Source organism: Diabrotica virgifera, chromosome 3 (assembly GCF_917563875.1).
Source record: "Diabrotica virgifera virgifera chromosome 3, PGI_DIABVI_V3a".
Taxonomy (NCBI): Eukaryota; Metazoa; Arthropoda; class Insecta; order Coleoptera; family Chrysomelidae; genus Diabrotica; species Diabrotica virgifera.
This window is the reverse complement of record NC_065445.1, coordinates 126,946,694-126,974,074: the sequence shown is the minus strand read 5'-3', so window position 1 is coordinate 126,974,074 and position 27,381 is coordinate 126,946,694. Positions and strand designations below refer to the sequence as shown.

The 27,381-nt window shown below is 33.4% G+C and overlaps 1 protein-coding gene across 1 annotated transcript in view; it reads right to left on the bottom strand.

The window, feature by feature from the left end:
* Positions 1-24,049: 24,049 nt before the first annotated feature.
* LOC126881302 (27 kDa glycoprotein-like) overlaps positions 24,050-27,381 on the bottom strand; it is a 55,873-nt gene continuing 52,541 nt past the window's right edge. The window contains exon 5 of the mRNA XM_050645504.1: positions 24,050-24,253. Coding sequence (XP_050501461.1) covers positions 24,097-24,253 — 157 coding nt within the window. The 3' untranslated portion in view covers positions 24,050-24,096. The remainder of the gene's footprint in view (positions 24,254-27,381) is intronic.

Here is a 27,381-nt window from a genome sequence, read left to right as displayed (position 1 = left end):
TGCCGTGTCACGCTAGTGATATTATGTATTAATATAAACAGAAATTAAAAACGCACTTAATCTGATATAAATTCTTCACTTTCCAATATTGATTATCAGTTTGATTTTGTATACATAACCTCACTATCGCAGTTTATGTCAATAAATCTTTATTAACGAAAAAGAAAATATTTTTGTTGCACTATAAATTACAGTATAAATTAATAACTAATGAATTCTAACAATTTTTTTCGGTTATTGTTACTACAAAATAAAATATTCAAGTTTAACAAAATAAATCCCATAAGACTCAATGTTAAAACGTCCTTACAAAATCTGACAGTGTATCACGTGACTGTACGTAGAGGGGAGACGCACGGAGCCAATATGCGTAGTACAAGCATAGCATGTACCATAAAAAACATTCTAAATTTCATGTTCTTTGCATGTGCTTCGAAGAATATTCTTGCACCGAATATACTGAGCACATTCATGTACGTAGTATCTCGGAATGTTCGTAAAAGTTTATTCTTAGAATATACCTTAATCGAATATTCTTAGTATATGCGTAAGTATATGCAAAAGTATATGCTTAACACATACTTGTATATACTTTTAAAATATCTTAAAAAGAATATACTGTATGTACCTATAGGAAGAAGAATAATGTTAGCCTATAGATTATCAACTTCGCGTTAAGAATAATTAATAAAATTTAGGTATTTTGGTAGGTACTACTGAACTATCTAATTCATCATTTTTTTAAACCGTTTTAATTGTATGGTAAAAAAGTTTAAAACTTAATTCTATTGAAGAAAAATGAGAAATTCTCGTTTCGTTTTCAATTGAAATGAATACACCATTTTGATTTGAGATTATACCAGCCCTTTGAAGTTACAAAATAAAAATCGATTTTTTCGAATATATCGAAAACTATTAGAGATTTTTTGTTGAAAATGGACATGTGGCATTCTTATGACAGGAACATCTTAAAAAAGAATTATAGTGAAATTTGTGCACCCCATAAAAATTTTATGGGGGTTTTGTTCCCGTAAACCCCCCCAAACTTTTGTGTACGTTCCAATTAAATTATTATTGTGGTACCATTAGGTAAATTCAATATTTCTAAAACTTTTTTGCCTCTTAGTATTTTTTCGATAAGGCAGTTTTTATCGAGTTGCGTCTTCTTTTTTAATATGTTTACATAAAAATTTTATGGGGGATTTGTTCCTTTAAACCCCCCAAATGTTTGTGTATGTTCCAATTAAACTTTTAATGCGATACCATTAGTTAAACACAGTGTTTTTAAAACTTTTTTGCCTCTTTGTATTTTTTTGAGAAGGTACTTTTTATCGAGATATTACTTATTTTTTAATATGGTTCAAAATATACCTAAAAATGTAAATCATAAATAAATTTTCATATTATTACCAAGTCTCCATAATCGTACTTAGCCATATACAAATATGTAGTGGATTTGACAAATATTCAAAATATCTCGATAAAAACTGACTTTTCAAAAAAGTACTGAGAGGCAAAAAAGTTTTTGAAATATTGTGTTTAACTAATAGTACTACAATAATAATTAAATTGGAACGTACACAAAAGTTTGGGGGGGTTAAAGGAACAAAACCCCCATAAAATTTTTATGGGGTGTCCAAATTTCACTATAATTTTTTCTTAAGATACTACTACCATAAGAATGCCACATGTCTATTTTCAATAAAAGATCTGTAATAGTTTTCGATATATTGGAAAAAATCGATTTTAATTTTGTAACTTCAAAGGGCTGTAACTTTTTTTATGTGCACATTTGTACTAAGGTAAGTTAGGTTCAATCGAACTATTTTTGGTCCCAGAATATGTGATTAAATTTATGACCTGTATTTTTGTTACACCCTGTATATTTGGCTATTATATAATTATATAAGCAGCATTTGTATTTTGATGTGCACATAATAACTAAGGGCCGGTTGTTCGAACGCTAATCAACATTGATCACTATCAAATATTTAATTACTGTCACACCTGTCAATGTCAACTTTGGTTGGGTTGCCGAAAACATAATTATTGATGACAATTATGAAATTAGTTAATCAATTATGTTAATAATTGTTATGTTAATTGACTAACTAATCTCATAATTATAATTAACTATGTTTTCAGCAACCCAACCAAAGTTGACATTGACAGTTGTGACAATAATTAAATATTTGATAGTGATCAATTTTGATTAGCGTTCGAACAACCGGCCCTAAATATATTACTTATATTTTATATATAGGCTACTTACCCATATAATATTTATTATACATAGGTACCTATATAACTAACTAAAGTTTATACATTTTATACTTACTTTTTACGTAATATTGTAGAATGTAATAATACATTCTCATATGCAATTAGAATATGTAAATATAATATATTAGTAGAACCTAGGATGAGATTGGGTGATGTTGAAAACATACTTCTGAGAAATATAGCACATCCTTGGAATATTCTTCCCATATACTAAAAATATGTGCGATAGTACATTCTAAGTATATACATAGAAGGTATATAGCACTTCCTTGGAATATTCTTCCCATATACTAAAAATATGTGCCCTAGTACATTCTAAGTATGTAACTAGAAGGTATATAGCATTTCCTTGGAATATTCTTCCCATATACTAAAAATATGTGCGATAGTACATTCTAAGTATATAAATAGAAGGTTTATAGCACCTCCTTAGAATCTTCTAAAAAGTATGTTCTTGGTATATACTGAAAAGAAGTGCGGTAGTACATTCTAAGTATATACATAGAACGTTTAAGTACTGTAATGTAGTATATACTCAGTATATGCTCTGCACATTCGCAATGGTAATTACGCATATTCTAAGTATATACTTTTTCTGAAAAGTATGTTCTATGAATCTACTAAGAACATGAAATTGTTATGTGGGAAGGATACTCTGTCTAACCTGTCCTGCACATCATTCAGAAAGTTACATAAACTATCAAAGCCTAAAGATAAAAGTAAAGAGTCATATGTAGTCAAAGAGTCAAAGTAAAGAGTCAGTAAAATCCAAACTAGACAATTTAATTCAAAAAAATTTACTTTTATCCAATCAAAACAGTAATAACACTAAATTTTCAAACTTCAATTTTCACCCCAGACCTAAAAATCTTTCGTCAGTTATCTTTGACAAAAATGAATTAGTTCCGTACAGTCATGATGTGAACTTGTCAGATAGAGCTCATTGGTACCTCGGGCGAAAAACATTGGATATCTTAATCATCCATGTTATAATTCACATCTTTGTCATATGTTCCGATGACGGATCAATTGTAAAGGGTTTTTACCCTGTTATTTTTATTTTGGTGGCTTGCATGTAGATTCTAAGTGAGTATAACCTATAACTTTTTATAACCTTAGTCAACATTTTAAATACTTTGCATCATTTTATCTGGTTGTACACATTTTAGGATTGCACTGATGATGATCGGTCAACCGATCGAAAACTAGTTCTGTCTTTGATGTAGCCCTGTATAGGGATTTTAACAAATATACCTTTTATAAAGGATTTTATGTTTTTGTAATGTTATACAGCCAACTACAGGAAATTTTTCCTCGTGGATTTCATTAAATATTGCAGCGAACATGTGGTCCATTTTAATAGAAATGGGCGCACCAATGCACCTGGTGACACTTATTAAAAATCGGTACCAGTCAAATATAGCAACAGTACGACTAGATCAGAAGTTCTCAAACCATTTCAAAACCGAGAGAGGTGTTAGAAAAGGATGCGTGTTGTAACCTGACTTATTCAATATTTTTGGTCAACACGTCAGGATTGCTTTAGAAAAATGGGTTGGTGGAGTAGCAGCAGCTTATAGAAAAATCTCCAATGTAAGACTGGCTGATGACGCTACACTTATAGCAGCAAATTAGCAAGAAATGTTTGATCTCCTGCAAATAGTTGAGTACGAAAGCAATAAAGAGTTGGTCTGAAAATCAATAAAGCCAAGACAAAAATAATGGTGGTCGACAGATTCCACAGTATTCAACTGACTAACATGTTACAGGAATACCAGATAGTATACAGCTTTATCTCGGGTCTAGTATAACTAACGATGGTAACTGTGAAGCAGAAGTTCGGAGACGTATTGGTATAGCAAAAAATGCGATGAGTTACCTAACTAAAATGTGGAAAGATAAATCTATCTCTTAAAATATCAAGATGAGACTGGTGAAAGCCCTTGTATTCTCAATATTTTTAAATATTTTTATACGGGGCAGAGACTTAGAATCTTCGTGATCGCGACCCCTAAAAATTGATTCCGGGTGGAGAGGAATGCTACGATTGCTACGCATACCTTGGACAGCTCATAGGACAAACATTTCCATTCTTAACCAACTCGAGATTAACAAAAAGGCCGTTCACAATATGTCTGCAACAAATTCTGCAATTTTTCGGTCATGTGGTTTGCAGAGGTGACGAATAGTTTGTAGAGATAAAGTGTTTCTGGAAACCTACCGGAGATCAAGAGAACGATCACCAACTAGATGGTATGACCAAATTAAGAATTCAGCTGGAAACTCATTCTGCGAATCTCTTAGAGCAGCTGGAATTGGAGACCAAATATGGAGACGAATGGAAAAAAATTGTTAGGTATATTAGAAGAAATCATAATCCTCAGTAATGGGAAAACGACAAGAGAGAGAGAGAGAGAAAGAGAGACAGAGAGAGAAAGATAAACAATACACCACCACCCAAACTCGAAAGTTACAAGACTTCGGACTCATTAGGCGAAATGAATCCAGATATGCCCTCCTGCAAGTCATCCTGCAAGAAAAATATTTTTAAAGAGAGGTCCAGGAAGAGGAAGAACATCTTGATTAAAGAACCTCAGAATCTGGCTTAATACAATATCTGTGCAGCTTTTCCGCGCTGCTGCAGATAAGATAAAGACTGCCATGATGCTCGCCAACATTCGTCAAGGATAGACGCATCAAGAAGAAGAAAAAGCATATAAACTGCAAGAATCTGAGTGCAATTGTATTATTTCTTTGGGACCTAAATGGTTAAACAAAAATAGTGGACGAATAGGTAGTATAAATATACTAGAAGTAGAGACTCACTTAGTTTCAGAGTAACATCGTTGATTGAAATATTAATATTAATTTAAATGGAATGTACTACAGAATTTCTTATCGATATTACGGTAAGAGATTCACATATCTGCTCAATACGTGGCTTTTGGCCTGACATCTATTAGGCGAATATAGCGGCGTTCTTATTATTTCTCGTAAGGCTGGGTATCTACCCTCAATACATCAATCAACGGTAGCATATAATAATTGAACACAAAAAGTCAAAGAAGACGAAGTCTTTATGAAGATCTAACAAGAAGTGGGACGGCAACAATAAAAACAGTGAGAAGAAATATGGTTCCAAAACTAAATTATGCTGGAAAAATCTCTATTTTATAGTATGATACAATTATTGATCCAAAAGATGGCATAACCCAGACATCCAAAGTGAAAGTTTTCCTCCAACACCAAATTGTTATATGTATATGGTCCACATAATGTTCAGAAAAAAGTCACACCATTTTGAGCTTTGGGTTTAGGGGGGGGGGGGAGAAATCGGTAAATTCGTAGTTTTTTAGGTTTTTCGTCAATATTTCTAAAACTATGCGGTTTAGCATGAACAACCTTGTTACAAAAATGCTCTACATTAAATTTGAAATAAACAGGCCCTTAGCATGATCCTTCTAAAATGAACGATTCCAAAGTTACGGAGGTAGTATAGTATAATTGGTCCAAAGAAAGACCTAACCCAAACATCCAAAGTAAAAGTTTTCCTCTAACACCAAATTGTTCTATATGGTCCACATGTTGTTCAGTAAAAAGTTACACCATTTTGAGCGTCCGGTTTGGTGGGGAGATGGGAGAGAAGTCGGAAAATTAGTAGTTTTTTACGTTTTTCGTCGATATTTTTTAAATTATACTTTAGCGTAAACAATGTTCTATACAAATATGTTCTACATAAAATTTAAAATAAAAAAGGTCCTTTACATTATTGTTATAAAATCAGCGGTTACAGAGTTACGGATGGTGAAAAGTGGAGGTTTTCGATACTTTTTATATTTTTTTGGGCAATTGATGATGATTTTGTGTGGTGAGGTTGACGTTTCTTCAAGGGCTTATCACTAACATACCATCAAAAATTGTACAAAATTGTAAAAAATAACATACCCAAAATTATTATCAATTGCCCAAAAAATATAAAAAGTGTCGAGAACCTCCACTTTTCACCCTCCGTAACTCTGGAACCGTTGATTTTATAACAATTATGTATAGGATCTTTTTTGTTTTAAATTTTATGTAGAACATTTTTGTATAGAACATTGTTTATGCTAAAGCATAGTTTTAGAAATATTGACGAAAAACTACTAATTTCCGAATTCTCCCCCATCTCCCATCCAAACCGGACGCTCAAAATGGTGTAACTTTTTACTGAACAACATGTGGACCATATAGAACAAAATTTGGTGTTGGAGGAAAACTTTTACTTTGGATATTTGGGCTAGGCCTTTTTTTGGACCAATTATACTATACTATCTCCGTAACTTTGGAACCGTTCATTTTAGAAGGATTATGAATAGGGCCTTTTTAATTTCAAATTTAATGTAGAACATTTTTGTATAGAAGGTTGTTCATGCTAAACCGCATGGTTTTAGAAATATTGACGAAAAACGTAAAAAACTACGAATTTACCGATTTCTCCCCTCTCTGCCCCCAAACCTGACGCTCAAAATGGTGTGACTTTTTTCTGAACATTATGTGGACCATATAGAACAATTTGGTGTTGGAGGATAACTTTCACTTTGGATGTCTGGGTTTGGGTCTAGTTATACCATACTATTTAAATAAAAAGCTTCTTCTACCAAAAAGAACATCGATGGCAGAGCCCGAATGGAAAAATTGGGAGGGAGGTCGATTTTATTATCAATGGCAAGAGGCAAATCTTGAGATATATTACCACCAGGTATCTAAAGAGATGGTTAGAAGCTGGTAAGGGGTCTTGGAGGCGACATGAAGCTGCCGATGCTTTTGTCACAACAAAACTCTAAGAAATGCCCACTGTTTTCCAACGAATGAGTTGGAGGTTTTAGGAATAAAACTTAGCTCTGGCCAGCAAATCTTACTCTCACGTCCACGAAGACATACCATGTCGCGTAACCACTGGGTACATGGCGTACAATGGGGGTGCATTATGTAGCAGACGAAAGAGCATAAAAGGCGAGTTTCTGGTGCCTAAAAACTGGAACATATCGGCTAGGGAAATGAACCCCAACAGAAAATTCGGTCCTCCAAGGATGGGGGTTAAGCCGTAAGGCCAGCGAACTTACACTTGTGAAAATTCTACAGTGCTAAAAAACCCAATGAGCCTCGGTTACCGGACGGAAATTATAGTAGAAACAGCAACGAAAATGGACCATGAATTACAGAATCTGGAATATACAGGAAATCCGGAACAAGCAACAAGAAATTATGCAGTAATTCGTAAATCGAAAATTAGATATAGCCATTCTCTCGGAGAACAAGAAAAAAGGAAATGGAAGCGAAAAAGTAAAAGACTATGTACATTTCTTCTTAGGAGTGGGAAAAAATCAAAGAGCAAGAGCAGGGATATCAATATTTTTTATACAAGAAATTCGAAAAATATATTAAATCTTGGGAAGCATACAACAAACGTTTTATTAAACTGACGATTCTCCTAAGAGGAACACAAATAACAATTCTGGGGGTATATGCCGTAAATGATGAGTACTCAGTACAAGAAAAGGAAGCTTTTGAAGAAGACTTTACAAAAGTCCTGAACGAAATTCCTAACAGCCATGAGATCATATGCAGGGGAGACCTCAAAGCCAGAGTAGGAAAACAAGTACAAAGTAAAGTGGTAGGCATGCATGGAGAAGAAACTGTTAACAACAATGGAGGAAGACTTATAAATATATGCCAACAATATGAGTTGAAGATTTTAAATGATTTTTTCGCCCACAAGAACATACATAAATACACCTGGTATCAGCAAACAAGAGGTCCAAAATCAATAATAGATTATTTCATAAGAACACAACAAACTAAGTTAAGAGTACAGGACGTAAAGGTGAATAGAGAAGCAGAGTGCGGCTCGGATCACTGCCTGGTAATAGGAAAAATATACAGTGTGTCAATTTGAAAAGTTGCCACCCCCTATAATTTGGTCCCTATAGAAAATCTAAAAATATGCAAAAACACGTCAAATTTATTTGTGAGGGGGACATTTTGTAGACCAGTTTTCAACTAAATTACATCAACCCTCTAGCGGAGGCGGACACTACCCCCAAAATCTTTAACGGAATGGGGGGTTAAGTGATACCTCATTTTAGAGGTCAAAATAGTGGACGAATAGGTAGTATAAATATACTAGAAGTAGAGACTCACTTAGTTTCAGAGTAACATCGTTGATTGAAATATTAATATTAATTTAAATGGAATGTACTACAGAATTTCTTATCGATATTACGGTAAGAGATTCACATATCTGCTCAATACGTGGCTTTTGGCCTGACATCTATTAGGCGAATATAGCGGCGTTCTTATTATTTCTCGTAAGGCTGGGTATCTACCCTCAATACATCAATCAACGGTAGCATATAATAATTGAACACAAAAAGTCAAAGAAGACGAAGTCTTTATGAAGATCTAACAAGAAGTGGGACGGCAACAATAAAAACAGTGAGAAGAAATATGGTTCCAAAACTAAATTATGCTGGAAAAATCTCTATTTTATAGTATGATACAATTATTGATCCAAAAGATGGCATAACCCAGACATCCAAAGTGAAAGTTTTCCTCCAACACCAAATTGTTATATGTATATGGTCCACATAATGTTCAGAAAAAAGTCACACCATTTTGAGCTTTGGGTTTAGGGGGGGGGGGGGGGAGAAATCGGTAAATTCGTAGTTTTTTAGGTTTTTCGTCAATATTTCTAAAACTATGCGGTTTAGCATGAACAACCTTGTTACAAAAATGCTCTACATTAAATTTGAAATAAACAGGCCCTTAGCATGATCCTTCTAAAATGAACGATTCCAAAGTTACGGAGGTAGTATAGTATAATTGGTCCAAAGAAAGACCTAACCCAAACATCCAAAGTAAAAGTTTTCCTCTAACACCAAATTGTTCTATATGGTCCACATGTTGTTCAGTAAAAAGTTACACCATTTTGAGCGTCCGGTTTGGTGGGGAGATGGGAGAGAAGTCGGAAAATTAGTAGTTTTTTACGTTTTTCGTCGATATTTTTTAAATTATACTTTAGCGTAAACAATGTTCTATACAAATATGTTCTACATAAAATTTAAAATAAAAAAGGTCCTTTACATTATTGTTATAAAATCAGCGGTTACAGAGTTACGGATGGTGAAAAGTGGAGGTTTTCGATACTTTTTATATTTTTTTGGGCAATTGATGATGATTTTGTGTGGTGAGGTTGACGTTTCTTCAAGGGCTTATCACTAACATACCATCAAAAATTGTACAAAATTGTAAAAAATAACATACCCAAAATTATTATCAATTGCCCAAAAAATATAAAAAGTGTCGAGAACCTCCACTTTTCACCCTCCGTAACTCTGGAACCGTTGATTTTATAACAATTATGTATAGGATCTTTTTTGTTTTAAATTTTATGTAGAACATTTTTGTATAGAACATTGTTTATGCTAAAGCATAGTTTTAGAAATATTGACGAAAAACTACTAATTTCCGAATTCTCCCCCATCTCCCATCCAAACCGGACGCTCAAAATGGTGTAACTTTTTACTGAACAACATGTGGACCATATAGAACAAAATTTGGTGTTGGAGGAAAACTTTTACTTTGGATATTTGGGCTAGGCCTTTTTTTGGACCAATTATACTATACTATCTCCGTAACTTTGGAACCGTTCATTTTAGAAGGATTATGAATAGGGCCTTTTTAATTTCAAATTTAATGTAGAACATTTTTGTATAGAAGGTTGTTCATGCTAAACCGCATGGTTTTAGAAATATTGACGAAAAACGTAAAAAACTACGAATTTACCGATTTCTCCCCTCTCTGCCCCCAAACCTGACGCTCAAAATGGTGTGACTTTTTTCTGAACATTATGTGGACCATATAGAACAATTTGGTGTTGGAGGATAACTTTCACTTTGGATGTCTGGGTTTGGGTCTAGTTATACCATACTATTTAAATAAAAAGCTTCTTCTACCAAAAAGAACATCGATGGCAGAGCCCGAATGGAAAAATTGGGAGGGAGGTCGATTTTATTATCAATGGCAAGAGGCAAATCTTGAGATATATTACCACCAGGTATCTAAAGAGATGGTTAGAAGCTGGTAAGGGGTCTTGGAGGCGACATGAAGCTGCCGATGCTTTTGTCACAACAAAACTCTAAGAAATGCCCACTGTTTTCCAACGAATGAGTTGGAGGTTTTAGGAATAAAACTTAGCTCTGGCCAGCAAATCTTACTCTCACGTCCACGAAGACATACCATGTCGCGTAACCACTGGGTACATGGCGTACAATGGGGGTGCATTATGTAGCAGACGAAAGAGCATAAAAGGCGAGTTTCTGGTGCCTAAAAACTGGAACATATCGGCTAGGGAAATGAACCCCAACAGAAAATTCGGTCCTCCAAGGATGGGGGTTAAGCCGTAAGGCCAGCGAACTTACACTTGTGAAAATTCTACAGTGCTAAAAAACCCAATGAGCCTCGGTTACCGGACGGAAATTATAGTAGAAACAGCAACGAAAATGGACCATGAATTACAGAATCTGGAATATACAGGAAATCCGGAACAAGCAACAAGAAATTATGCAGTAATTCGTAAATCGAAAATTAGATATAGCCATTCTCTCGGAGAACAAGAAAAAAGGAAATGGAAGCGAAAAAGTAAAAGACTATGTACATTTCTTCTTAGGAGTGGGAAAAAATCAAAGAGCAAGAGCAGGGATATCAATATTTTTTATACAAGAAATTCGAAAAATATATTAAATCTTGGGAAGCATACAACAAACGTTTTATTAAACTGACGATTCTCCTAAGAGGAACACAAATAACAATTCTGGGGGTATATGCCGTAAATGATGAGTACTCAGTACAAGAAAAGGAAGCTTTTGAAGAAGACTTTACAAAAGTCCTGAACGAAATTCCTAACAGCCATGAGATCATATGCAGGGGAGACCTCAAAGCCAGAGTAGGAAAACAAGTACAAAGTAAAGTGGTAGGCATGCATGGAGAAGAAACTGTTAACAACAATGGAGGAAGACTTATAAATATATGCCAACAATATGAGTTGAAGATTTTAAATGATTTTTTCGCCCACAAGAACATACATAAATACACCTGGTATCAGCAAACAAGAGGTCCAAAATCAATAATAGATTATTTCATAAGAACACAACAAACTAAGTTAAGAGTACAGGACGTAAAGGTGAATAGAGAAGCAGAGTGCGGCTCGGATCACTGCCTGGTAATAGGAAAAATATACAGTGTGTCAATTTGAAAAGTTGCCACCCCCTATAATTTGGTCCCTATAGAAAATCTAAAAATATGCAAAAACACGTCAAATTTATTTGTGAGGGGGACATTTTGTAGACCAGTTTTCAACTAAATTACATCAACCCTCTAGCGGAGGCGGACACTACCCCCAAAATCTTTAACGGAATGGGGGGTTAAGTGATACCTCATTTTAGAGGTCATTCAATTACCTTTTCAAAAATATCACATACCTTATATTTCTTTTTAGTACTTTTTAAAAAATTTTGGTTTCAATACTCTAAAAAAATTTTGGAGTTCTGAACTCGATACCTACTTAATATCTTTACGGTTTTACTTGATTTTTCCAAAAATAGTCTAAGTACTCCAATACCTTAATAATTATTAATCCAATAATTAATTTGGAGTTCAATACTCCAAAAAAAGTTGTGGAGTTCTGAACTCGATACTTAATATCTGTATGGTTTCACTTGATTTCCAAAAGTACTGGAAATAAATATAACGCATGTGGTATTTTTGAAAAAGTAATCGAACGATCTTTAAAATGAGGTATCACTCAACCCTCTTTTCCATTAAAGATTTAAGGGTTGTGTTCGCCCCCGTTAGAGGGTATATGTAATTTCAAAATGGGACGTTTCGATGCCGCCGGTTCATCGCCGGCCGTTTCGATGCCGCCGGTTCATCGCCAGTCCAGTTCATCGCCGTCATATCTCGCATTTCCTAGAATTCCTAATTAATACTAAAAATAACTAATAATTGTAACTGTCGAAAATTCGGAAATATATCAGATAGCGATGAATTGACTGGCGATGAATCGGCCGGCATTGGCATCGAACTGGCGGCATTGAAACGGCGGCGATGAAACGTCCTAGACCCATGTAATTTAGTTGAAAAGTGATCTATAAAATGTTCCCCTCACAAATAAATTTGACGTCTTTTTGTATATTTTTAGATTTTCTATAGTGACCAAATTATAGGGGGTGGCAACTTTTCAAATTGACACCCCATATACACTATTCGTAGACAGGAACCACAAAAACATCAACAAAGAACACAGAGAAAAAAATAGAAAGAACTACATATACCTTAGACAATCTAAATAACGAGAGCACACAGTTACTTTACTCCTGGAGACTATACCCCATTCCACGAATATACGACCCTCTTGGATTATCGCGACATCGAATATTTTACTGTGCAAAATATGAAGAACGAAAGTAAACTGCAAATTATATTGTTGTTTATTGGAGTAATTATTAGAGCAAAATACTTTCGTACTTCTTATAGTAGTATTCGCGCTGTATAACCCGAATGTATTCAGAGTAAGTTCGGGATTAGTTTCCAAGGCGCAGGCGTCAACGTAAACTTATCCTGGACATGTTCAGGATTTTTTGCTCCACGAACAATTTTCGGATTCGTAATGTAATGACGGGTTCCATACATTAAGGTTAGAGAAAGAAGCCTTTTCTTGTCCCTTTCTTATTTCGAAATCAACTGTCAACAAAAAATGCAAAGCAAATGCAACAAATTACAAATTTCTATTTCAACAAAGAGAAATAGAATAACAGCAACAGGCAAAGGATTAATTTTCTATTCAATGCCTTTTTTAGAAGTTAGAAATTTGATTAGCGTCTTTATTATTTCGACAATATAATTTGGTATTTCCACGCCGAAGTCCAGCTTAAATTTTTGTAGAGAGTAAACGATTGTTGAGTTTGAGTTACTTGGAAATGGTTTACTGTAAAGAGACCGAACTCATTAGACCGAAAGCAGTAGACCGAACTCATTAGACCGAAAAGCACTTTACCGAAACCTCACTAGACCGAACAGCTAAAGATCGAAAAGCAGTTCTTTTTACTTGTCGCAGTAAAAGAAATAAGACTAATGTAATTACAATTAAATGTTATTTGGATGGTAATTTTAAACAGTTAAAGTGATGTTAACGTCACTCTACCCTTAATTTATTTTTACCTTCACTAATTTGTTTAACGGAAGAAAATTATTTCACATCAGACTGTACAGAGTAACAATTTACACAGTCTATATTTTATATAAAATAATACAAAAAAAATACAATAAACAAAAAGACAGATATACAAAATCTTAGCATAATTTACTGCAAACTTTTTAAATTTATTTACCACTTTGGTCTAATGCTGTTCAGTCTAGTGAGGTTTCGGTAAAGTGCTTTTCGGTCTAATGAGTTAGGTCTACTGCTTTCGGTCTAATGATTTCGGTCTAATTGTCGTGTACCCTTGGAAATTGCAGCTTGTTATTTAGATATAAAAAGCCTTTAACTTCCTGGGGGTTGAACATTATCTGAAGGAAGGAATAATTTAGTAAAGCAATCATTTCCAATTTGATATAATATGTATTGAATTTGATAGGTTCTGGCATTGTGTTGTGTTGTGGTTTATTACACCACAAAAGTAATTTAATATAACAAGACACAAGAAATAGTTTCAGAATAAGTTTGATGTGTTGTTCATGATTCATTATTCAATAAGAGACTAATTTAACTCATAAATTAAACTGAAAAATAAACCACAAGAATATGTAGGTACTTATAAGCTCATCTAGATAGAAGAAATTAAGTTAAAACAGAGTACAATTTATTGTAATACTAGCGTAATAGATAATTATTATCGAATATGATGATCCAGCAAACTATAGAGGTATTGCCTTACTTAATTGTGTTGAAAAAATATTTACTAATATTTTGTTAAACAGACTCAGAGATTGGGTTGAAGTAAATAATGTTCTTCCCGAATGTCAGTCGGGTTTCAGGGGATCAAGGGGTTGCATTGATAATGTATTCACCCTCACTTCTGCTGTACAACTGCAACTACGACTGAAAAAACGCAAAGTGTACGCTGCCTTTGTAGATTATAAGCGGGCTTTTGACTCCATTATCCATCATTTGCTGTGGCAAAAGCTATTTGGCCTTGGGGTGAGTTCTAAAATAATAGCCATTTTGAAAAACATTTATGATAATGCTAGGATGTACATCAAAACTCCAAACGGCTACACAAGACCATTTGATATTTCAACAGGAGTCTTACAGGGTGAACCTTTGAGTCCACTATTATTTAGTTTATTTATTGCGGATATAGAACAGTTTTTTATTAGTCAAGGATCACAAGGTATCTCCATTGATAGCCAAAATCAAATAATAATGCTATTGTATGCTGATGATTTGGTCATTCTTTGTGACTCGGAAGTTGAACTCGGTAAAAATTTAAGTTATCTAGAAAAATACAGTGACAAAAACCAGCTAACTGTAAATGTTGGCAAAACCAAAATTCTTCCATTTGCCCGAAGCGGTCAAATTGGCAATAAAGGCGTTAAGTTCCTATATAAGAATGAAAAAATAGAAGTTGTTAACAAATTTGTATATCTTGGAGTCACCCTAACCACAACATCACTTTTTAAAGCAATGGCCGATACAACAGTGGAAAGAGCAAAACACGCAATTGGTAACGTGATAGGTTTAATGGCTAAAACCAAAATGAATTCTTGGACATCTCGTGTGCAACTTTTCGATTCGCTAGTTCAAAGCCTTGTTATGAACTGTGTGCCCGTTTGGGGAATGAGATATGCTGACCAGTTAGAAAGAATACAAATAACTTTCTTTAAAAAACTTTTACATCTCAGTATCAATACACCTGATTATGCTGTTAGGTTGGAGACAGGAAGAGTAAAAATTTCTTTTACTATTTTCAAGCTAACTTTAAATTGGCTTATCAAGCTATCGCAAATGCATGATTTAAGACTTCCTCTTATTTGTTTTCTGCGTCAGCTTCAAATTTCTTCAGCAAATAATTCAATAAATACGAACAGATACAACTGGGTTTCACAGTTTAAGCAATATTTTCAAATATTAGATTATGAATTTTCTTGGGATGAAAACATCTCTGATTGGCTATTAAAAAACAAGAAAAGCATGTTAAAAAAGTATATGGATATGCTTCATCAAGAAGACATTCAAGCAGTCTCCATGTCAACATTCTCAACTATTTACAAACATTTATCCGTAGATACCTCAGTACAGAAATATCTGGAATTTCAAATTCCCATAAAATACATTCGTGCCATGGCGCAACTTCGAACATCTAATCGCCATGTGTTAAAATTTACCTATAATGGTATAACATATCATATACGACCATCTGAAATCTGTACTATTTGTAACACAAACAAGTTGGAAACTCTTGAACATTTACTGTTTGAATGTCCCATTTACAGTTCAATGAAACCGGTTAATATGGCCCCCCTTAATAATTGCACCGACCTTATTGGTTGTCTTAATAATGTAACTATAATATCTCTGAAAGCAATTTCAATATATATTTGGAATATCATAAAACTTAGATCTTTTGTTTTAAATGAATAGGCTTCAGTTTCTCCTTCATTGGTGTTTATTTAAGAAAACAAGTCTCCATTTCAGTTAGTAATAGCGATTAACTTTTGTTTAAATTTGTTAATAGTTACTTATGTTCTAGACTAGTTGTTAGTTATATTCTGTACTTCAGTTTCTCCTTCATTGGTGTTTATTAAAAAAACCAAGTTCTCCATTTCAGTTAGTGATAGCGCTTAACTTTTGTTTAAATTTGTTAATAGTTATTTATGTTCTAGACTAGTTGTTAGTTATATTCTGTACTTACTAAACTCATTGTTATAAAACAGTAGTTTTTAAAAACAATAAATGTCTATCTATCTATCTATCTATCTATAATTATTATCGAATATCGAATGAAGAGTAATAAGATAATAATACTAGAAAAGGTACCTACTTATTTATAAACATACCAAATGAAAAAAAATGACAAAAACAACTAAAAAAGCTTTAATATAAAAAATATTAAAATTTGTTTGAAGAATATTAAAATGATACAACACTTTACATAATTTAAAAACTTTTAAAACCAGGATCTACATCTACACTATTTTAGGTTAAGAATTGGACGGAGTAAGAACAGAATAATGGTCAGAATGTCAAGAAATTCTTCCCAAATATTTTGTATGCCTGTGCGAACTTAAAATCTGAAACAAAATCCTCGAACGTCGAGAGGGTATCCCAGACACGTTCAGGATCTTTTTTCTGTACTGCGCGAACACCAAATTAAAAATCCGGAGGGTGTTCAGAGGGAAACATTCGACCTCCGCGAACGCTCGATTTTGTAATGCGCAGGCGTTCTCCCTCTGGGTACGTTCGAATTGTCCAGCGCGATCAAAGCTTATGTTGCACACTAAAATATTCATTGTCGCGATAATCCAAAACAGTCGTATATTCGTGGAATACACCATAACACAAAAACTACAGGAATCACACAGATCAACGACGGATGAATACGAACATATAACAAACTGCATGAAAGACGCAGCGCTAGAAGCCTTAGGGCTACAGGTACGGAAAGTAGATAAACCATATTGGTGGGATAAATAAGTGGAAGAAAAGATAAAAAGAAAGAAGGAAATATATCAAAAGTTATTACAACATAGAGACTAACAAACAAAACAACAATATATATATATATATATATATATATATATATATATATATATATATATATAAACAAATGAAATAGAGAATGCGGAAAAATCCCCTTACGAACAATTCACACATCCACTACTTCGGGCTGGGAAAATTTTTTTGAATAGAATCGAAGATCCAAACACCAGCTCTTAGAAATGTGTTTCGCCCTATATATATATATATATATATATATATATATATATATATATATATATATATATATATATATATATATATATATATATGATCGGTTTAGAACGTCTTGCGGCGTTGTCCGATTCCCAAATTCCATTCCTTCCTATTTTGCCACAGGTCATCCCTGAGGTCTCGCGCGCTCATCGCTTTCCGGATGCCGGTGGTCCAATTAACTTTCGGTCTCCCTCGCTTCCGATGTTCAGGAGGTTGCCATTCCAGACATTGTTTTGGAAGTCTCCCGTCAAAACAACAAAACAACAATATAAAAACTTAAATAACGAAGTGAAACGAGAAGTGGTTACCAAGAAAAATAGTGCCTGGGAACAAAAATGCCAATACCTAGACAATCATATAGGAGGGACAAAGAGCTCTGAAGCCTGGAGAACTATAAAAACGATGAGAACAACGACAAAAACCAATGTCATAATAAATAGAATACCAGAGAACACATGGGTAAAGCATTTTGAGTATTTATTAACGGTGAGAAGAGAAAGGTTTAGACAGACAAATGAACAAGTGGAAGTAGAAGGAGAATAGAAATATCAATAGAACAAGTGGAAGAAGCAGTTAAGGGAATGAAATTAAGACAATCTCCAGGCCCAGGTGGAATACATCCAGAGTTGATTAGGTATTGATCATCAAATTTGTTTGAAATGATTCGAAAATTATTCGAAATATGCTTAAACGAAGAAGAAGTTCCAGAAGAATGGAAACAATCGTATATCTCTCCAATACACAAGAAAGATACAAAGACGGATCCTAAAAACTATAGAGGGATCGCAGTGATTGCGACTATACTCAAAAGTGCTACGAAACCTGATAGAAAATGATATTAAAACAAACAACCCAAAGAACAAGCGGGATTTAAGGCCAGATGCTCCACTATCGATAATATTTTCATATTAAAAATTGCAATGGAAAAACGAGTGCAGAGAAATAGAGAAACTCATAGCTTTAATAGATTTGGAAAAACCATATGGATAGAAATGGGTAACTTGAAAATAAACTTAATTCTTATTAACTCCACTCAAAAATACTATGAAGAAAACTTTGCAAAAATTAAAATTTGACAAGACATCACCTCTCCTTTTCAAACAACAAAGGGACTAAAACAAGGCTGCCTTTTGTCACCCACCTTATTTAAAATCTACCTAGACAGATCCTTAGTGAAATGGGTAAAAAATGTAGAAACATGGGAATAACGGTGGGAGAAAACACGCTATATACACTTTTCTTTGCGGATGACCAGGTTGCAATTGCCGAAGAGAGCGACGACCATAGCTATATGGTAAGAAAACTGCAAGAAAAATATGAGGTGGCAGGTCTAAACATGAATATGAAAAAATGGTAATACCTCTCAGTGGAACAGATGAAATATGTGACCTAGTTTTGAAAGACAACAAAATCAAAGGCCTGCAATCCTGAAAATATTTGGGGGACATTTTCAAATAAGAAGGGAAATAGCGCAGATGAAATCAGGAAAAGAATAAACAAGGGCAGAGAAGCGACCCTTGCCTTAAACTTTCTTCTCTGGCAAAAAAAAAACAATTCGACGATAAACCAAAAAACACATTTACGGAAGTATAGTCCAAAGTATTACACTTTACGGTTAGGAAGCATGGGACGTCACCAAAGCTATTAGAAACAAACTTATGATGACAGAAATGGATTATCTGAGACGAAGCTGCGGTACATCGAAACTGGAGAGAGTTAGAAACGAACAAATAAGAAACGAAATGAAAATGGAACGAAATATCAATGATGACATAGAAAGAAAACAAGTAATCTGGTTCGGACATGTTAAAAGAATGCCAGAGTACAGAGGGCCTAGAAGAGTACTGGAATGGATCCCTCGTGAAAGAAGAAAGAGAGGACGACCACGGAGAAATTGGCGCAACGATGTTGATGAAGCAATGGCGGCAAGAGACTTAGAAGAGGCAACTGCATATGACAGAAACAAATAGAAATTGGGGGCGGAGCTATATGTGCTTTCTGTTGTTTTCCATGTTTGACTCCGCGTTGAATAATTCTGGTTTTGAGAAAAACCAGACTCAGCTCAAGAAGTTAATATTCAGCCCAGCGAGTGCTATTGTGGGAGATGTGGAATTCTATAAACAAGGGATCTACCTGTTTTATGAAACCATCCCTTGTTTATGTAATTTCACACCTCCAATAATAGCAGCCCGCTGAGCTGACTATTAATGAGTCTCTTAGACACCTGATACTGGTATACCAGTAGTCAACCAGTTTTATATAGGTAGCGGCTACAGAATCGTAAAAGCCTCAATAAAATAGGCCATGGCAAAGAGAGCCTCAATAGAAATAGATCTTGGCAGAGAGAAGTTTTTATACCCAAACCTGGTAAAACCTGACAGGAAAAAAATCCCTGAGACCGATAAGTCTGATATAATATGTATGTACAATGTACGTACGACTCAACAGAGAACAATGGATAGAACTGATGGAGGCCTATTTTCAGCAGCATGATTGATGGTTAATGAAGATTCAATAAGTGCATTTTAGGCATGGTATATTGGTGGGAAATAGTAAAGGCGACTTAAAACAAACACTGCAACAGTGGAGATAAGCTCTTTAGGAAAAGTGATTAAAACTTAGTAGGACAAAGACAGAGTATTTGGAACGTTCATCTAAAGATGAAGTTACTACAAATAAAATGATATCTTTGGATGCCGAAATGATTGTGGAGAGTGAGAATTTTAAATACGTACGATCATTATTACAGAGTAGTGGAGAAATAGATGGAGATGCATACAATAGAATTAGGGTTGGATGGAAGAAATGGAAGGAAGAGAGTGGGGTGTTGTGTGACCGAAAGCTTCCAATGAAGCTAAACGAAAAATTTTATAAAACAGCCATATGACCGGACATGATGCACGGAACGAATTCTGGGCAGTTAAAAAGAAAGAGGAACAGCGAATGCATGTGACGAAAATGAGAATGCTTAGATGGATAAGTTAAGTAACAAAAAAAGATAAAATTAGGAATAAGTGTATTAGGGAAAGTCTAGGCGTGACACCAATTGATGCCAAAATGAGAAAGCATAGGTTAAGATAGTTTGGTCATGTTCAATGTCGAGACGTTAATCGCCCAATATGAAGATCTACTGAACTGCGAGTTCCTAGAAAAGGCAAGAAAGGAAGATCAAAGAAGACCTATGGGAGACGGTTAGGAAGGACATGTCGGTAAAGGGGATTGATGCTGATATGGCCCAAGATAAAAACTTCTGGAGAAATGCAATTAGGGAAGCCGACCCCGCATAGGGATAATGGTATTGGTTGAACACCCGATGCATCAGGGACATGATATGTATAGAACAGGATTCTTCACTGCACAATACCATCTCGTACAGAGGATTGGATACATTGTGGAAATCACAGAGGTAATGCTGTATTCTAATAAAAAACTGAAAACGCTGGTATGATTTCTTCTTCATTTTTATCTTATTTCTGTTTTATTCGTTAATTGAGACTACCACAGGGATCGAATGTGAGAAAAAATGATATACTTAACCCTCCGTTACTCGCACACGGTGTATGAGACCGGCGCTCTAAATAACTTTCTAGAACTCTGATTGTAGTGGGGATTTTGAATTGCTGCTGCATATACCTCTTCAATTGTCAGTCAACTGTGGGTAAAGTCCATGTGCAGTGTAAAAAAGAGTATTGTACTTGTATAATTAGGCAACACGGTGTGGTACACTGGGTGTCAGTATTTGTGGCCAAATTTTTATCAAACATTGATAGTTTTAATTAGTAAGGTAATTTAAGATCTTTTTTTATTTTCAATGTTTATATCGATACATCAGTATCAGACTGCTCCACCTCCAAATTTTTCAATATTGAGATAAGTATGAGGAAATGGTTAAAATATGTTTATTTATCAGTTTCAAATTACACCATCTCACAATTCCAACCCCATTGTAAAAATTTTGACTTGTCAACATGCAGAATCGAATATTTTTTACAACGTCGTAGTTTCATACCGCATCACTTTGAGTTAGTGCATAATGAAACTTGATCGGTAGAACTGTTGTCAGCTACTAACTCAAAATGGTCTGTGAAAGTTGCTTGCACTGACCGTTGCTAAATTAAATGTTCGGAAAAATTTAGTGATACAGAAAGAGAAGAACTGTTAAACAACTACTGGGGTCTTGGTGATTTAAATAGGCGGCGAGATTTTATAGTTAACAATGTAATGCCGGTTAAGGCAAAATATCAATATAAGAAAGAAGGGAGTCATAGAAGCGAAAATATAGCTTATTACTTTAAGATGAGAAATGAAAAAATTAGAGAATGTAAAGTTTTCTTTATGAACACTTTAAACATTTCGAATAGGATAATAATGAAAAAGCATGCACAGCAATTAAAAAAAAACAGAGCTAGGGCTTGCACATAATGATAATCGAAGAGGAAAAAAAATGCTGGGCGACCAAGGGTACTAGATGATGAAAAAGAATTCGTGAGGTCCCACATCAAATCGTTTCCAGTAATTGATTCTCATTATTGCGGAGCAAGAAAAAACAAATCTCTAAAAGCCACCATGTACCAAGAAAAATGTAGAGGAAAACTGAAAATTCCCGTAAAACTTCATTATTACACCAATATTTTCAACAGGGAATGTAATATTGCCTTTTTTCAGCCAAAAAAGATCAGTTTTGGTAAAAGTATTACAACAACTTAAGTATGAAGCACATATCAGAGAAAAAAATCAGATTCAGTTAGAGAAGTAGTTGGATATTAAGGATTCAAAGGGAGATGACAGTACTGTAGTTTGTTGCTTTCATCTACAAGTTGTATTATCACTACCAAATGGAGATCGGAGTGATTTTCTTTTTACATGAGACGCCTATCATGTTACAACTTCACTATATTTGATATTTCTCACAAACATTCCTATAGTTTTTTGTGGCACGAACGTATCGCAAGCAGAGGTGCTAATGAAATAAGTACGTGTCTTTGACAGTATCTAAAGAATCATGGGACCTCAATATGAGCACATATTTTACTCCGATATTATAATTGCTTGGGCCAAAACGAAAACAAGTTTATTGCTTGCTTGTTTTTATATTGCTGTCAAAACTTAACAATAAAAAGCATAACCCACAAATGCTTAGTAGTTGGACATACTCAAAATGAGGGTGATGAGATGCATGTCCTCATAGAAAAAGAAAAAAAAAGATACCTAAAAGGAAACCCGCTCTATATTTTATCGCAAATGGTACCTATAATTATTAGCCTGGCTAAGAAAACTTTCAATAAAAATATCGGAAAAGAAATGAAAGGCAGAATTTACAAAACAGTCATCAGACAAATAATGACATACTCGACAGAAACACGACCCGACACAGAGAGGACAAAAAGATTGCTCGAAACAGCGGAGATGAAAACCCTTCGAAAAATCGATTGTAAGACTCTATGGGAGAGAGCTAGAAGTACAGATATATATATATTAATAAGTGGGTAAGAAACAGAAGAATAGAATGAAATGACCACATAAGCCGAATGACAACAAATATAGTAGTGAGGACAGCGAGGGACGGTTCCCCAATAAGAAGACGATCAGTGGGAAGAACAAAAAAAACGATGGAAAACGACAACTTACTAGAGGCACATTCAAAAAACAGACAGTCATGTCTATACAAAAAGAAGAAGAAGACGAGAAGAAAAAAACTGGATGGCCTAGTACGCTACAGAAGAAATTGCCGAAGTGTATGAAATAAAAATTTAGAAAAAATTGGGAAAATTTTTAATACAAATGAAGCCGGAGACAAAATAAAATGGAGCGAAATACAAATTCGAAGAATTGAGAAAGACCAGCCACACAAAATAATGTAAAAGAAGTCTTATTTTGACGAAAATTATAATGTCATAAATATTCGATAAAACAGAACGAGTGTGGCTTATGAAGAACCATCTCTCATCCTCTCCAATAAATCTCCAGTTTTTCCAGAACTTACCACTACCACAGTTGCCGCTGCTGAAGAAAGTGACAATTCAGAATTATTTTGATTTTATTATATTTTTTCATAAGAAGGAAACAATAATGATTTTATAAGAAAATAAAATACTTACATAATTTTATTTGATTTCCATACAAATACCCTATACAAAATGCACTAACTGTTAAAAAATCATGTGTCTACAGTTTCATAGTGCACCAAGTCAAAAAAAAAACTGAATTATTTAAAAAACAATTAGTTAAAAATTACCATCTAAAAGAACCATAAAATTAACATCTAATTCCAAAATTTTGTTCTATTTGAAAAACAAATGGGCCATTTACAACAGATTAAAAATATTTGCTCCCAGAGAAAATAAGTTAAAGTTGATTTGTGAAGAACTATGTTTTTTGAGTTAGTGCACTCTGATACTGATGTATCGATATATTTGTTTATATATTTAGATATGAATTATGAGAAGGAGAAGCAAAGATAATTAAAATTATTTTAGAAAGTATCGACTTACGAGGAAACGTATGGAGATGATGATGAACAAAGTTACTTTTTAATAAAGGAATATAGGTAATGTTAACACAAACGCATGTATACAAAATGATATGATCATATATTCATTAAATAATATAATTGTACACAATTTTGCAAAAAAAAGTTTTTTTAAATATTGCTTATCCATATTTTTGGACCCGGTCTTCTGCACCGTGCGCGAGTATTCGATCACAAAAAATTGGCACGACTAACGGAAGGTTAATAATAAATACATATTCTACAAGGAAGTTTGAGTATCTTTATTGAGAATTTTTGTTTAATTGTAAATTGTTTACAAGCCTACGAATCCAACTATACTTCTCTTCTTTATATCCTTACAGGCAGTTCGCTTAACAAATTTAAAAAGTGCGTCGACTATATTAGCTGGTGTAGACTCTTTACACTTCTCCAATTCAGCAACTACACAGGTCTGAACTTGCCCCAAATCGCTAAAAATAATAAAATAATTGTAACTACGTAATGGTAAAAACAGCAAAAATGGTGAAGTAGTAGTTCCAGATCAAATCCCAGTAGAAAGCTGAAAATGCATAAATGATGAAACCTTAGACACAATAGTAAACTTAGAAACCTGTGAACCTGCATGTCAGGCAATAATAATTTAGTCCAGGGCGGATCTGCTTTGAGATGGACGTTAAGAGGTGACTATAATTTTTTTGCAGAAATTGCTTGAAATTAACCCATATAATAATAATTGAGTTATCCTCCCACTCAAAAAGGTCCGGAACATTGTTTAAATAATCAAAAGGTCGAAAAAGGAAGGAAAAATTCGATTTTTTTCTTGGTTTTTTGATGATAACTTTAAAAGTATTCACTTCCAAGAAAAGTTGCACAACAATGAAAGTTGTGTAATTAAATAAATTTTCTACAATATAAGATTGATTAAATTTTTTTAAAATTGTTACCCTTGTTGAAAATTAGCAATAGTTGCGAAAAAAAACATAAAAAACAAGTATTCGCATTTTACGGTTTTCAACCATTTCTTCTATACTTAGGACCTTCATATTTCACCCAGAAAAGCTTTATGATATGATAACACAATACTGTAAATTTAGTTAAGATCGGTTTAATAAATTTTGCAAAATAAATATTGCAATCCAGCTTTCGCAAGAAAAAATTCATTTTTTCAAAATGTTACAGGACTGAAAATAAAGCAGACATCACGTTAAAATTTTCTATACAAATAGATGAATACTGTACCTTTTATTTGCCATTTGCAAAATTAAAATCGGTTAACTAACACGACGTCAGAAATTTTTTTAAATAAACATAAGTGGATTTCCACCAAAAATTTTTCCAATATATTATACCAAAATATATTATTTTATTAAAAAATTGTTTAAACAATTGCATATGTTTAAAAATAAACACTTTTATTTTCTAAGTTAAAATATATGAGCAAAGAAAGTTTTTGTTAAAAAAAAGTGTTATTTCAAAGGACAGAGTATGTGTTTTTATTTTGCAATAAACAAATTTATTTATTTATTTCGATATGTACTAACAATTACAATTTATCAATCATTATCAAAGGTCACTGGAATGCCCAATCAGAGCGAACGTATCCGCTGTCCTGCGCGTAGCACCAAAAATTAATAGACCAGGACTAATCTGTAAAAAACATGTATTTTTGTATGTGAGAGGTGGCATTCGGATTTTGGCAGATAAAGTTAGGTGACACCTTCAGTAATAATAATTGACTTATGCTCCTTCTCAAATATGCCCGGAACATTAATAAAACAATTAAAATATTTAAAAATTTCGAAAAACATCAATTTTTTTCTGTTTTCTTTGCTTATAACTTTAAAACGGTTCGTTTTGGAACAAAGTCGTAAAGAAATAAAATAAAGATAATTGAACTTTGTATGATATAGGACTGGTCAAAAATGTTTTAAGGTATTACCTTTTCTGCAATATAGCAATAAATACAAAATAAGGGGGCAAAGTACGCCTGTTGTTATTCAATATTTCTTAACCACTTTGGTGGCACTGAGAACCTTAGTAATTCGCTTAGAAAATTCTTATAACTTACATAAATGTTCTACCAAATTTCATTAAAATCTACCTAATAGATTTTGCATAATAAATTTGCAATATAAATGTTTTTAAAAAAGTTCAAATTTTTTAAAATCTTTCTGAACAAAAAGTAGACCATTTAGAAGTTGGACATTTTTTTACGTATAAAGAGACTTTACCTATACAGGGTGTTTCATTAGGAAAGTAACATACGTTAACTGTAGAAAGAGGACACTTAGGCGGTCTCAAAAAACCATACTTAATGGGTCTTACTCCATTAATAACAAAGATACTTGGTGTTTTATCTATTTTGCCATTTTTTATTGGTTCATAACTTTTTAACCACACTGTATATTTAGTTTATATTTGGCACGCAAATATCATTTAAGGTGTACAATAAATTAATTTATTTACAATTGTAGAAAATCCAGGTCCGGATTAAAAAATATTGGAAAAATATTCCGACCCAAAAACAACACCCTGTACATTAAATTTTTTTAAAATCGATTTTTCAGTTGAAAAGAGGATGAAAAACCAAATTTAGTGGTATACTTTGAGTTTTCGGTAAAATGATTTTTCTGGTCAAATTTTGAGTTTGAATTCTGAAATTATGAGAATTGCGAGAGCTCTAAGTAGAAAAAAATTAAAATACAGCTTACAACTTGTCAACCGCACTGTATATTGATTTTATATTTAACACGCGAATGTTCTTTTAGGTACCCAATCAATTAATTTACTTACAATTATAAAAAATCCAGGTCCGTATTAAAAAATATTGTATAAATGTTCCGACCCAAAAAAATACCCTGTATATTAAATTTTTTTAAATGGATTTTGCATTTGAAAAGATGATGAAAAACTAAATTTAGTGGTATACTTTGAATTTTCGGCAAAATGATTTTTCTGGTAAAATTTTGAATTTGAATTCTGAAATTATGTCAATTGCGAGAGCTCTAAGCAGAAAAAATTAAAATGCGACTTAATTTTAATTAATACCATATTTAATCTAAATTGGTAAAATGTTAACATTTCAGTGTTTTTTAATTATGTGTGACAAATAGTTTATGGCGAATATTCATCTTTAAATAATGAATAAATAATAAAGTGTCAATAAAGAATACATCAATTTAATCAACAAAGTATCTAAAAATTATAACAAACAGCGAAAATTTGCAGTATAATAACTATTCAAAACTAAAGCACTTATTCAAAATTACCACCATAAAAAATTATTGTTACGTGTGCAAATGATAATATTTTACCAATTTAGATTAAATAATGGTATTAATTAAAATTAAGTCATATTTTAATTTATTTTACTTGGTGCTTCGCAATGCACATTTAGAGAGGAACATGGCGCCTCAGAAGAACGGTCGTGTTTACGACTCGGAAGTTAAGTGTTGTAAAAAGTGTTATAAAGTTGCACAAAGTGGTCTATTATGTGCGAATTGTGGAACGTTATCCCATAGTGGCTGCCTGAAGCAACTAAAATCGATCAAATATATCGATGATGAGACAGTTATATGCTGTGAGGAGAGTGTGAGGT